Source organism: Lagopus leucura, unplaced genomic scaffold (assembly GCF_019238085.1).
Source record: "Lagopus leucura isolate 7727_CA_CO unplaced genomic scaffold, USGS_WTPT01 Super-Scaffold_100026, whole genome shotgun sequence".
NCBI classification, from domain to species: domain Eukaryota; kingdom Metazoa; phylum Chordata; class Aves; order Galliformes; family Phasianidae; genus Lagopus; species Lagopus leucura.
This window is the reverse complement of record NW_024962277.1, coordinates 7,162,175-7,175,142: the sequence shown is the minus strand read 5'-3', so window position 1 is coordinate 7,175,142 and position 12,968 is coordinate 7,162,175. Positions and strand designations below refer to the sequence as shown.

The following is a 12,968-nucleotide window of genomic DNA, read 5'->3' as shown; positions in this document are numbered from 1 at the left end:
TTTATCTTTACTGCACAGTTTCTCTAACAACTTCGTTTTATCCAGTTCCAGAATAAATCATCTATCATAAGCATAAAGGAAAATTGAACTTATTTATAGAACAGAACTCATTTGCCCCTATCATGGAATGTGCCTGTCAAAGATACTGAATCTACAAGAGAAAAATCAGGCATTTTCAAGGATCTGCCAAGTTCTCAAGTGTTTTACAAAGTAGACCATTTTGAGATTTCCAGGGAAATGTCTTCACTACAAAGCTTGAAGACTGTACACATCACTACTGGCGTTATTTTTTAGGTACCTGAAGCTATCTTTCTGATGAAAAAGTGCTTGGCCTATAGATGAAACAAGCTGATCACCCAAATGGACAGGTAGGATTGCCATGCCTATCTCATTTTCCCCCAGCCATGAGCAAATGATGGAAAAGATATGGGTAGAAGAATTCCCAAGAATTTTCATGGAGAAGCATCTGTAGCTCCAATACAGGCCACACAGATGTTTCTGAAACTCAGATTTCTCTTGCATCAAATATGCCTAGCAAATATATGCAACTAAACTAAAACAGCCCATGCAAGTGTCTAGAATTTTTCAAGACACATTTACACCTCTGCTTTTGCTATGCAGCAGATGCTGCATTTAAGACTAGGGAATACAGGTTGAATTGTTCAGACCTAAATGGTAATTTTCATGGTCCCACACCATATCTTTATCTCTAAATTGGAGAAATATGGATTTGAAGGGTGGACTGCTCAGTGGATAAAGAATTGGCTGGATGGCTGTAGCAAGAGGGTTGTTGTGAATGGCTCTATAATCAGACGAGCAGTGTCCCCCAGGGATCCATCTTCGGATCAGTGCTGGTCAACATCTTTATCAATGACTTTGACTGCAGGATTTAGTGTACCCTCAGCAAATTTGCTGATGACACTAAGCTGAATGGTACAGTCAGTACAACAGAAGGAAGGGATGCCATCCAGAGGGACTGGGACAGGCTTGAAAATGGGCCCATGAGAACCTAGTGAGGTTCAAAAGCGCCATGTCCAAGATGTTGCATTTGGATCGAGGCAATCCTAGGTATGAGTACAGACTGAGAGACAAACCTGAGAGCAGCCCTGCTGAGAAGGATTTGGGGGTCATGGTAGATGAAAAGCTGGACATGAGCCAGCAGTGTGCTCCTGCGGCCCAGTAGGTCAGTGGTATCCAGAACTGCATTAAAAGAGGGGTGGCTAGTAGGGAGAGGGAGGTGATTTTTCCCCCTCTTCTGTGCCATTGTGACGACCCATCTCGAGTATGAATCCAGGCCTGGGGCCCCCAGCACAAGAATGATGCAGAGCTGTTAGAACAAGTCCAGAAAAGGGCCACAAACATATGCAGTACTTCTCCTATGAAGAAAAGTTAAGGGAACAGTTTGCCCGAGGGGGCTGTGGATGCCCCATCCCTGGAGACATTCAAGACAAGGCTGGATGTAGCTCTGGGCAGCCTGGTCTAGTGGTTGGCGACCCTGCACACAGCAGGAAGGTTGAAATTAGATGATCACTGTGGTCTTTTTCAACCCAGGTCATTCTGTGATTCTATGTTTCTATGATTCTATGAATTGAGATTGCTTGCTTGGAGAAGGCTCCAGGGAGACCTCATAGCAAATCTTCCAATACAAGCAGGAGAACTGACTCTTTACGTAGGTAGACAGTGATAGGACAAGGAGGAATGGATTTCAATGGAAAGAGTGGAGGTTTAGCTTAGCTATTAGGAAGAAATTCTTCACTGAAGGTGGTGATAGATAGACTGGATTAGTTTAGTAGTTTATTCACTGGAATTAGTTTACTTGGCCTTAGTTGTCTGAGATAAACCTGAAAATGTTATAAGCTACATGAAATCTAATAATTTGTAGAATTTAAAAAAGAAAAGCAAAACCAGTTGTGGCTACTTAGCAGACAGCTTTAAGTTAATTAAGAACGAATATAAAGAGATGCTTGTGCAATTAGTAGCCTGTTGCTCAGTCTTCCCGAGTTAAAACTAATGTTGCAAATCACTATTGTTCCATATCACAACAAATACCCACTTGGTTTATTTGAAATTCTATCTGCTTATTTGAAAGGCTGTCTCTAACAAGTCTTTGACAAAAATACTTTGAGAAGTGTGTAATAACAGGAGGCTTGAAAAGCCTGCCAAGCTTTGGAAATTGTAGAGTCTTACGTGTATTTTATGAAATTCTTCTTTTAAATATCCTTTCACTCCTGCCAACTTACTGGTAAACATGTATTACTTATAACTTTTCCTAGCAAGAGAAGAGGTACAGTTTCAAACGAAGTACAGAGATATGCAGCATGACGCAACTGCAGCACATTCGCCAAGGTCCTTCTCTTGAAAATTCTAGTGCCCTCAGTCATGGCATCTTGCTGAGCAGCATCCTAGCCTCATTTTTCATCTGCAACACTACTTATAACAAGGGATAATTTATATTTAAATCCTTTTTTAAAAAATGACACATTCTACCTTCAACATCAAGAAAAGCACAGAAATTCTATGAGAAGTTATTTAAGAACTGTTCAGAACAAAATAAATTTATTAGCTGGGAGACAAACATCATACAGTAATGCTGCTGCGGTACTTTAAGGCTCCCCCAGGCTACCTATGCAGGGAAAAAAAAATGTACAGCGGTGGTCAAAAGTAGAATAATCACAGAGAAGAACTGCAACTGGGTGTTAAAAGGAATTATAAACATTTCTGACTTCTAGTGTTTTTCCAAAGGGAACAGCATCAAACCTATCTGCATATAACAAATTGGTCAAAACAACAGGGGACTGACTGTGAATTGCTGCTGACACAAAACTGTTAGTAAGTAGGTTACGAGTAGCACATAAGTTGGTAGCCAAGAAACTGCTCTTTAAGTGCACAGGTGTGAGTACGAAAGGGCCTTGGTCTCCTGCAAAACTGTTTTCCAGTGGATAACCTCTCAGCATGTTCAGGTGCTGTCTGACACTAATGAGGAGACAATTCTTGCACAGGATTGCTCTGACCACCTGAAGGACTACAATTCTACATGAGAGGAAAATTTTTAAAAGGCACAAGCATACATTCGTTAGGAAATTGTTTTTATCATAATGGAATATTAAAAAGATTCCTTTAGTAGCATCAAGAGGTTGCTTACACTTTGTCTCTCACTGAGGTGTGCTTTTTTTGCTACTGATATTATCCTCCAAGACTTTGTGCAGGAATGTGGGTATTTCTTGCTGTTTTACTGGTAGTTGTTGGGGACTCCAAAATTATCAGCACTCTTCAACAGTTCTACAAACAAAACAGTTACTAAGTGCCTAACAATGCTGTTTGCAAAAACATCATTGCATGAATTCTTTATGACTTACACAAGATACAATAAAATATTCCTTTTGAATTCCTTACAGTTTTTTTGTGCAATACAATCACAAACAGGAAAATAAAAAAGTGAGAAAAAATAGCACACTTTTAAAGAAGAGTGGAAATGGATAATTTACCTTCCACAGGTTGAGAGAGAGGGAAGGAAAAAAGAAAGAAGATGTGTATTATTAATACAAAACAGATATAGTGGACACATGAAAGTCACAAAAAAGTCAGTCCAGCTAAGATACGCAAAAATGTGTTCTAAATTTGAGATTTTTCAGGTCTTAAACTGTTCCACTCAAAGCAGACTGTCCCATAGTGAGCTACTTAACACGCACTGGTTCTCAGAAGGAGAGCAATGACTGTGGCTAAAGCAAGCACGAGGGTGATTGCAAATACAGATTTGATTTCTGTTGCTCCAGAGTGCTGGCATTAATTCAGACAAATGAATCTCTTCACGTCTAAGAGCAGCTTTCCTTCCCACTGTAGATCACCGTAGACAACACGCCTCTCAATCTCCGGATACTTCAGGAGATACTTCAGGATTCACACCTACCAGCAAGGATCTTCAGTCTACGTCTGGGACATCTTCTCGAGGGCTCAATATAAGTGGCCAGGGTTTCGTCTGCCCTTCTCGGGGTGGGGTACACCGATCGCACCGAGGTCCCGCTGCCCGCCTTGGGCAAGGCTTTCCTCGTGTTTTCATCGTCCAGAAAGACACGGCGAACTAGAATCAATTTGTTCTCGGTACGGTGCGAATTCCTGGCAACGACGCCTTACCGCCCGCTCCCGGCTGGGCGGACCCTACGCCGGGCTGTTTCTCGGGGTACCAGCGCCCTCGGCCGGCACTCGGTCCGAGGACGGAAATGCCGTAGCGAACAGAGCTGCAGCGCGGAGCGCGACCCTTCCGAGCGGGGGCGGCCAGAGCCCAGCTCTTTCTCGGGCTGCACCGGTCCTGAGGAAGGGCGAGCCTCGCTCCGCGGTGGGAAGGACCGCTGCCAGCTCCGCACCCCCGGGGCGGGACAGAGCATCCCACCAAAGGAGCGCGACAAGGAAAGGAGGAAAAAGGGGAGCCCCCTCCCCATCTGGCCTCGCGGTAAGTGAACCAGGGCACGGCAGCGGGCGGGGGAGAAGGAAGCGGCGGCACCCTGCGCTCGGGGCTGAATGGAAAGCCACCGAAACACGTGCCACCACTCTGGATCTTAAACTGCCCATCTCGAGGCACTTCGCTGAAGTGGATACTTCTTATCCGATCTTCCCAGCCGGCAGCTGGTGGCGTTCCTTCCTCAGCACTGCAGCCTGGGCAGCCCGGAGTCCCCGGGCAGCGGAGCGCTTCCCGTACGAGCGGTATTCAGGCTGTACGCCGCTATCGCGCACTCAAACTGATTGTTATCTTTTCGAGCACAAGAGCGGGCAGCAATACCGGCAGCTCAACCGGCCCTTCGTCTGCCGTCAGCTGCCAGCCAGATGAAGAGCAATTTGTTCCTCAGTGTTACACCCCACAACTTTCTGACAGCAATCAAACTTTTTCAGGAAAAAATTCTAGATACGTTATTTTGTATCCAGAGCGTCCGGGTGGGGGGGGGGGCGGGGGAGGATAGTGGAAATGGGGGTGTACTGGGGCCATAACTCACTGCAAACCTGTACTGTAAGCAGCTGTTCGTTTTGTCTCCCCAGCCCTTCCTGTGCAGACACTGAGTGGGAATGATGGAGAGGAATTGGGCTTCTTAGATGAGCTGCTCCTCATTTATTACCTTTATCTGCAAGACACCAGGCTCCCTAGCATTAAGAGGCCTTGAGCTCCACCAGTTCATTTTAACTATCTGTATAAGATCTAACAAGCAAATTATGACTGGAGAAGTGCGGGAGGTAGCTAAACTCAGTGCACCAGCTATGCATCACCGCCTCCCATTCCCCCAAACAAGGAAAAGGAGTGACTTTGAATGTTAAATGGCTTATTGCTAAACAATGAATTCCTTCATATATTACTACAGTAAGGTTACAAGATGTTTAAAAAGATTAATAGCTCAATATCTATTCTGAATTGGAGGCTTCTCTACCCTCTCACCCTCTCCCACCTTTCCCTCCCCCCCCCCCCCGAAGGTACCCAAGTGAACTGAAACTTCACCTTTCAGTAATAGGTTTTAGCTTAAAAGCACTAAAAGTTCACTTGAGTTGCAATTTAAGATCATTTTGGTGAATCACTAAATACTGGGGGAGTGGGGAGGGGCAGGTGGTGCAGAGGAAGCGGTAGGAGGAAAATTCACATTTTTCATCTGATGCCCTAAGGGATTCAGTCTCTTTTATAAAAAGTGTTAAGATCGCTACTCTGAGACCTTCTTTAAATAAAATAAAATGAATTTTATGTACTATAAAGAAATTTCCTATTATGAATTGCAATATTGGCATGATCACAAACTTGACTCTTGTCTTCACTTATCCTGACTAGAGCCTAGCTCTGATAAGAGAGGAATTCTAAGACTTTTCTTGAAAAGGAGCAACATTAATTTCTTTGCTATGTATAACAAGAACTAGAGAAAGAAGAGAATGCCTCGAAGGATCTGGTTCAAGTAAATATTTCTCGGAATTTAGTGACTTCCCTGTAAATCAGTTCTCTCCTCATTTCCAGTATTTCCTCAGAACTCAGAGAAGTTATTCATAGATGTCTATTCATAGAGTCTTCGCAAGCAGCTAACGCTGTGTATCAGACAGTAGAGCTTCCTTTATCCAAACCCAATTCAGTTAACTTAATCCAGTTAGCTCTTCTGGTTTCGATGTTTGCAATGAAATATAGGCCTACTGCTGAAGAAGATTGATCAAGAATGCCAGCCAAAACTGGAAAAAATCTATCATCTCCTGATAATTTCAACCTAAGACACATAGACTTCAAAAATAATACATTCTTCTTCTTTTTTCCCCAGAGAAATATGTTTTATAGTATAATAGTATCTAGAAAATAAGTAGTTGATTAGACTACTGAATGCATGTGTACATTGACTACTCATATTTGGGAAAGTTCAGTTTTACAATATAAAACTGAATGGTCAGTCATCAGAAGACAGCAGCACTATGGAGCTGGGGGTGGTATAAAATAAAAACGTTCAGACTTCCAATGGGTTTCCAGGTATTACTTCATGGACATGAATCATTTTAGATGTTTGATTATAATATTAAAAGTAACTTGATCACTTTCAATTTTATATGCTATACACAAATTCACCATTTCATTTGTCAACTCAAGAACCATTCTCTGAAAAACAATACTGGTGTGCTTGAGTTTCCCCACCTTCTTTTGTTCAGTTAAGCATCTCCAGGGATAATTTCTTTGTTTTTTTCTTTTTCTAAATTGTTTTCAGAATGTTCCTATGTCAACAGCACGGAAGCCACTGTATTCATTGGTTCTGCTGGTAAGTAATGAGCCTGCAACTGTGTTCCTGCAAATTAAGGGTCTCCAGACTATGAACCACATCCAGGCATTTTTTCTTTTTGAATAAGTAATGTTTCCCTAGCCAAGTTTCTGTCAGTAATTGAATGCCAGGAGATGTTTAGTAATTAGTTCCTGATACTATTCCTGTAGCTCCCATTAACTGTACAGGCCAGTATTACTTATTTTCCCCTCTCCTAAAAAAGCAGGTAAGGAGCAGGTAAGCAGCAATCAGAAAAGACTGCTGAACCTCAGGGAAGCTAGGGTGAAAAAGGAGAATATAGTGGCTGTGGCACTAAGATGTATAGAAATGCACAGGAAAATACAATCCTGTACTCTTCCCCCGTTTTCAACTATTAAAATATATCTCTAAGCATTACAATATATGGTTTTATTTGCCTCAGTACTGAACAAAATGATAATTCAGATAAGCAGAATGTGTTTTGAAATATACCAACTCCAGAGATAGCAAAGACGTATCTGCTCTGTCCTTAATTATGCATGGAGAAATAATGCTTTCAAAAAGTCAATCCTAAGTTAAATCAAAAATCCAAAATGGAGTTAAGAGCCCAGAAGAAGGTAATGAATTAACAGATACTGGGTAAGCCTCAGTAAAAACTCTAATTCTTGTAGGCTTTCAACACTGGATTTTAAGAGAAAGAAAAGATATGACTTTCAGTTAAGGAGTGTACCATAGTGTACCATAAGTACACTAGGGAAAAAATTTAAGGGACTTACACATGAACACTGTGTGAAAGCACTGATAAAGTGTTTATAGGCACGAGCATTTACAGAATAAGGCTTGCATGCCAGAAATTGTAACCATTCTTTACAGAACGAAATACTTTGCTCCTTCACTATTACTCATTAATTTTTGAGCAGTCATAGAATTTTAGAAGAGCATTTCAACCCATTCTATATAAGCCAAACCAAACTTTACAGGTCTGAATTTGGTTTTGTTTTCTAGCTTCTATTCTGGTATGGTCTCTTCATATTAGAAGTATTGATTAGTAGAAAATTATATGCTCATCTATGGAAATTAGTTAGGAAATACATCGGTTTTATGTTTGTACAATTGAATCCAACTACTGCCAGTATTTTCTGTTCACATAAGGATTTCTCCACTCAAGAAAGCATTTTAGATGTACATTAAACTTCAGTAATTTTCATAGGACATTTTACATTTTAAATTACTCATTATATAAAATATTGTAGAAATATGTTGCGTAGGGAAGACCTAAAAGGGAAAATGATAAGGACTGCAGAGATTGAGCGTATTTCTTTTCTTTTCCAGAGTTCCAGCATTAAAAATTACAAAGCAGCCCAACACATTGTCACCCAGGAGTGTAAACCAAGATTGAGTTTCCAAGTCTGGGGCATCTTCTCTGATTTTCATTCTCTGCTGTTGTACAAAAGATGTCAAAAAACACAACAGAGAACTCAAATTACACTCACATAGTTCTTCTAGGTTTTTTCCTGGCTAGCATTTCACTGGTCACTGTTGTCATGAATGTATTAGTATTATGTGCTGTGAAAACTGAGAAGAAGCTGCAAACAGTTGGCAACTTATACATTGTTAGCCTCTCTATTGCAGATCTTATCGTTGGTGCAGCTGTTATGCCCCTTAATATTGTTTATCTCCTAAACCATGTGTGGACTCTGGGCTTAACAGCATGTTTGTTCTGGCTGTCAATGGATTATGTGGCCAGTACTGCATCTATTTTCAGTCTCTTCATACTATGCTTAGACCGTTACCATTCCATTCAACACCCCCTGAAATATCTCCAGTATAGAACAAAAATGAGAGCATCACTGGTGATTTTGGGAGCTTGGTTGCTCTCTTCCTTATGGATCATCCCAATCCTATGGTGGCGTGATTCTGCCAATAATGAGAAAAGGAAAGGAAAAACAAACTGCGAAACTGAGTTCTCTCATGTCACTTGGTTCAAAGTGTTGACAGCCATTGTCAATTTCTATCTGCCCTCTATCATAATGTTGTGGCTCTACTGTAAAATATTCAGAGCTGTTCGAAAACACTGCCAACAGAGAGAAGTCGTCAATGGATCATACTGCTCTTTCTCTGAAAACAAAAATGTAATTCATAATAAGGCAAAGGCCAAGCAAAGTATTTGCCTCCAAAAGCAAAGCTTACATGAAAACACAACTCATAAAGATAAACAGATGTCGTCTGAGTGCAGAAGTATGGCAGCAAAACCGCTTTTCAGTAAGGCTGACAAGTCTTCAAAGGCTTTTGTTAGCAGCAGTAACAGCAAAGCCTTTAAATCCAGTTGTTTGCCTCTCACCACTGCCCAGTCTGAGCCGGATCTGGATAAAGCAGGAAAGAAGAGTATGTGTGTAGAAAAGGACAATAAACATGAAGAGGACCCTCACTCACAGGACAGCGACGTAAGTGCTGCATCAGACAGCGATACTTTCACAGACAATGTGCCTTCTGGAGAGCAGCCCAATCCTAATTCTGATAGAGCCTGCATTCCTCAGGAAAATACAGAGAACAGGGATTTCAGAGGACTGACTTACCTGAGGAAAACCTGGCAAATCCTACATACTCATTCCAGAATACATCTTCGAAGACAGCACGTGAACAGGGAGTGGAAAGCAGCTAAGCAGTTAGGGGTCATAATGGCAGCCTTTATGCTGTGCTGGATTCCCTATTTTGTGTTATACATGGTAACTGTTTTCCAACACCGTGAACAGTTTTACAAATTACATATGTTCACTATATGGCTCGGCTATGTGAATTCCACCTTAAATCCATTCCTGTATCCTCTTTGTAATGAAAATTTCAAGAAGACATTCAAAAAGATCCTTCACATTCAGTAATATCACACTGGCTTTTTTTCTGAGCTAAAAAGCAACCCATAAAATCAATCAAATGAAATGTTCCAGTTTCAAAGGCAAATACTGTGATAAAGTAGAAGGCTTTGGAAAACTAATTTATAAACAAGTGTTGGTAAAAGTGGGATATGTTCATATAACAGCTTCAGCACGTTTGAAGAATGAATTCTTATCAGGAATCCGAAAAGCTCAGTAGCCAGTCTCAGATCTGTTACACTATTGTAAATATTTTATGATTTGAGATTCTCTCTTTCGTCATATAGAACTAACCTGAGTGTACAAAAAGAGATCATTAAGGATTATAAGTTATTCAGCTATGGAAAAGGCAGAAAGAGAATACTGTTTCTGTGACCGGTCAAAGGTTTTTTTTCTTTTTTAACTTACTGCTTTGAACAGGGAACACACTGCTTGTGAAGAGAGGTCTTCTGCAGAAAGAGGTACTTTGCACAGTTTAAAAAGAAGCTTCTACTGTTTGAAGAAATCTACACTGTTTATTTATAGCTTTCTCCAAGTCGTACACTTGTTTGGAAGTCACAGTTTAACCTACAGTAGCTACTTAATATCAGGCTTGCTTCATTTATACCAGTACACTTCAACTTCACTGAAAAAAGAAGTATTGTTTGTCCTACACATTTTGCTAAGACATTCCGAACTCAAGATAATATCAAGAAGGGTAGGCTGTTGTCTCCGACAACATATTTTCTTTGAGAATATACCTGATTGTGGCCTATATGTATTTTATTCCTCCTATGACTTGGCAAATAGCCTAAGCATGCAGAAGCAATGCTAATGCATATCTTTATGACAGGCAAACTCTTCTCGCTACAGTGAGACAAAGTCCTAAGCAGCAACTCAAGCTTGCAAAACAGGAAATAAAATACATGAAGTATTTTTACCTTTCCTGTCCTTTACTTACATAAGTTGTGCTGTAAACACTGTTAAATATTTTAGAAGAAGCAGAATGATAGAATACTTATGGTTGCAAAGGGTCTCAAGAAGCCACTTAAATACAGCCTACAACTCAAAGCTGTGCTTTTGCAGTATCCTCAGGGCCTCATCCATTCAACAACACATGAAAAGGGCTTCCTCTGAAAAAGCTGGAAGGCAGCTTTGACATAGTGGTTTGCAAGTTTCACCCTAGCAGCTCAAGTCATTCCCTCGTTAAGCCATCCATTTCACTGTTTCTAAGTATGAACAGCGCAGTGAGGTAAACCCTACTTTCCAGTCAAAGGAAGAAAACATAGTTCCTTAGCAAAAGAATGCAGTCACCTACATTACATGAGCTGATGATTTAACAGAACAGTTATATCAACATAAACCAAAGTCTGCAGATTGGGAAGAAAGATGCAGAGTTGAGGCCAAGGAGATCTCTGGTCCTGTATGATCCAAATACGTCAAGACACACAAGTACACAAGTGAAGCATTCATTTCTGTACTGTAATGGAACTAAGCGAAAGAAACATTTTGAGCAAACACTAAATCTGACCTCTGGGGCAGAATTGCTATGGGACTCCAGTCAGTTTTAAGAAGACCAGAACCAGGGGGCTGGGCTCGATGATCTCTAAAAGTCCCTTCCAGCCCCTACAATTCTGTGATTCTGAGATTCTGTGATATCTTCAGCAGCAGATGTCATATTCGTATATAGTAATGAATTGCATTTAATGGTGAATGTTCCATATGTGTTAGGAAAGGTGACTGGTGAGGCATCCTGAAAGTTCACTGTGAAAAGAATATATTCTCGTTTGTGGGGGAAGATGTAACTGTGAGCGAGTCACCAAAGAACTTATCAGACTCTTTGATAGACCTTATCACTGTGAAACTTTGGGAGACCAGAGTGTGTGACAGAGAGCAAACAGTGTCTTTTTGCATATAAGGGTGAACAGGAGGTTCTTTTCTACGCCTTGTTAATCTTGTCACACTTAAGAAACCTTTCCTCCTTTATCACTGTTGTTTGGGAGAAGTTAGGGTCAATTAACTGATTAGAGGAACTGTTGGAGGAACAGGAATTTCTTGTTTGTAAATGAGTGGTATATAAGATGTATGTTGAACACAATAAAGTACAACTATTCTGATGCTAAAAGAAACTGTGAGAACTCTCTAACTTGACTGAGCACCGACACTCATTGTCGTTTTGCTGTGTTGACGTATTTACCACTCTTAGAATGTTTACTTGCTTCTGAGAACAGCAAAGGTCTGACAGAACCGGAGCTGTTTTAGCAGAGTGCTGTCACGTGTTTGGTGGGAAAAGTGAAATGGATGTGCTGTGTAATATCTTTTTACATCAGGAGAGAAAAATGGGAACAGTTGCAGGAGCAATTCTCAATTCTATGTTCTTACTGATCTTGAGCTACTTAGAGTCTTTCTGTGCCACACATGCCTATTTTGCAAGTGAACGTGACAAAACATAGAAGAACAATTAAACACTTAAGACATTTGCATCATGCTTTTAATTTTTGGATGCAGTACACTAAATAAATGCAAAGTATTATTATCCTTTCCGTTTTATATCTGTTAATTAAATACCTGAGCGTCAATAGATTTTTTTTATAGTACTTAACATTAAATGAAGGCCTAGTATCCACAGTTTTCTAAGTGGTTAGCTCAATTTTGGAAAAATGCACTAAATTAATTAACGTAGTCAGTGTATCAGACAAGGTTCAGAGATTGATTAAAATCGGTCTTAAGTAGTATTCAGGAACGACTGCAATCAGAAAACTCTAATGTAGAAAAAAATATGCCAAAATATACAGATAGTGTGTGTATATATATATATATATATATAAATTAGTAACATTCATTCAGTAATTCTGGCAACTTTTGCACTGCAGGAACAGTGTCTGCGCAAGTAATAAAACAAACCTTTTAGACCACAGAGCAGCAAATTTTGGAACATATGCTCTTATTCAAAGCCATTCACAAACTATTCTTAAGATCAGTAGCCATTCTGCTCTTTTTTTTTTTTTCTATTATAATGTGCAACAGCAATTCTATATGAAATAGATGGTAATTCAGGTGTGCACTAGGGAAATAAAACAGGATAATGATTCAGCTGCAGTTACTAATGCATAGCAGTAGAACATGATAACCCAGGGGCTACCTAGATTATCAAAAAGCATTGATTGTGACAATTGCCTTTTCTGACTTTACAGCATGTTAATAAATGAAACAGCAACTATAACAAAACCAGTGAAATAAGATCGCCATTAAAAATCAAAGCGTATTTCTGGTATGATTAAAAACTATTCAAGTACAAAAGAAAAAAAAATTAAACAAATAAGCTGCCTGGATGGTGATGATGATGATGATGATGATGATGATGATGATGATGATGATGATG

General features: G+C 40.2%; 1 protein-coding gene across 1 annotated transcript; it reads left to right on the top strand.

The window, feature by feature from the left end:
- The first annotated feature begins 4,249 nt into the window (after positions 1-4,249).
- HRH1 (histamine receptor H1) lies at positions 4,250-9,621 on the top strand. The gene is made up of 3 exons (XM_042880280.1): positions 4,250-4,447; positions 6,708-6,758; positions 8,072-9,621. Exon 3 carries the CDS (start codon positions 8,192-8,194, stop codon positions 9,614-9,616), a length of 1,425 nt encoding a protein of 474 aa, XP_042736214.1. The 5' UTR covers positions 4,250-4,447; positions 6,708-6,758; positions 8,072-8,191; the 3' UTR covers positions 9,617-9,621.
- The last annotated feature ends 3,347 nt before the right edge of the window (positions 9,622-12,968 follow it).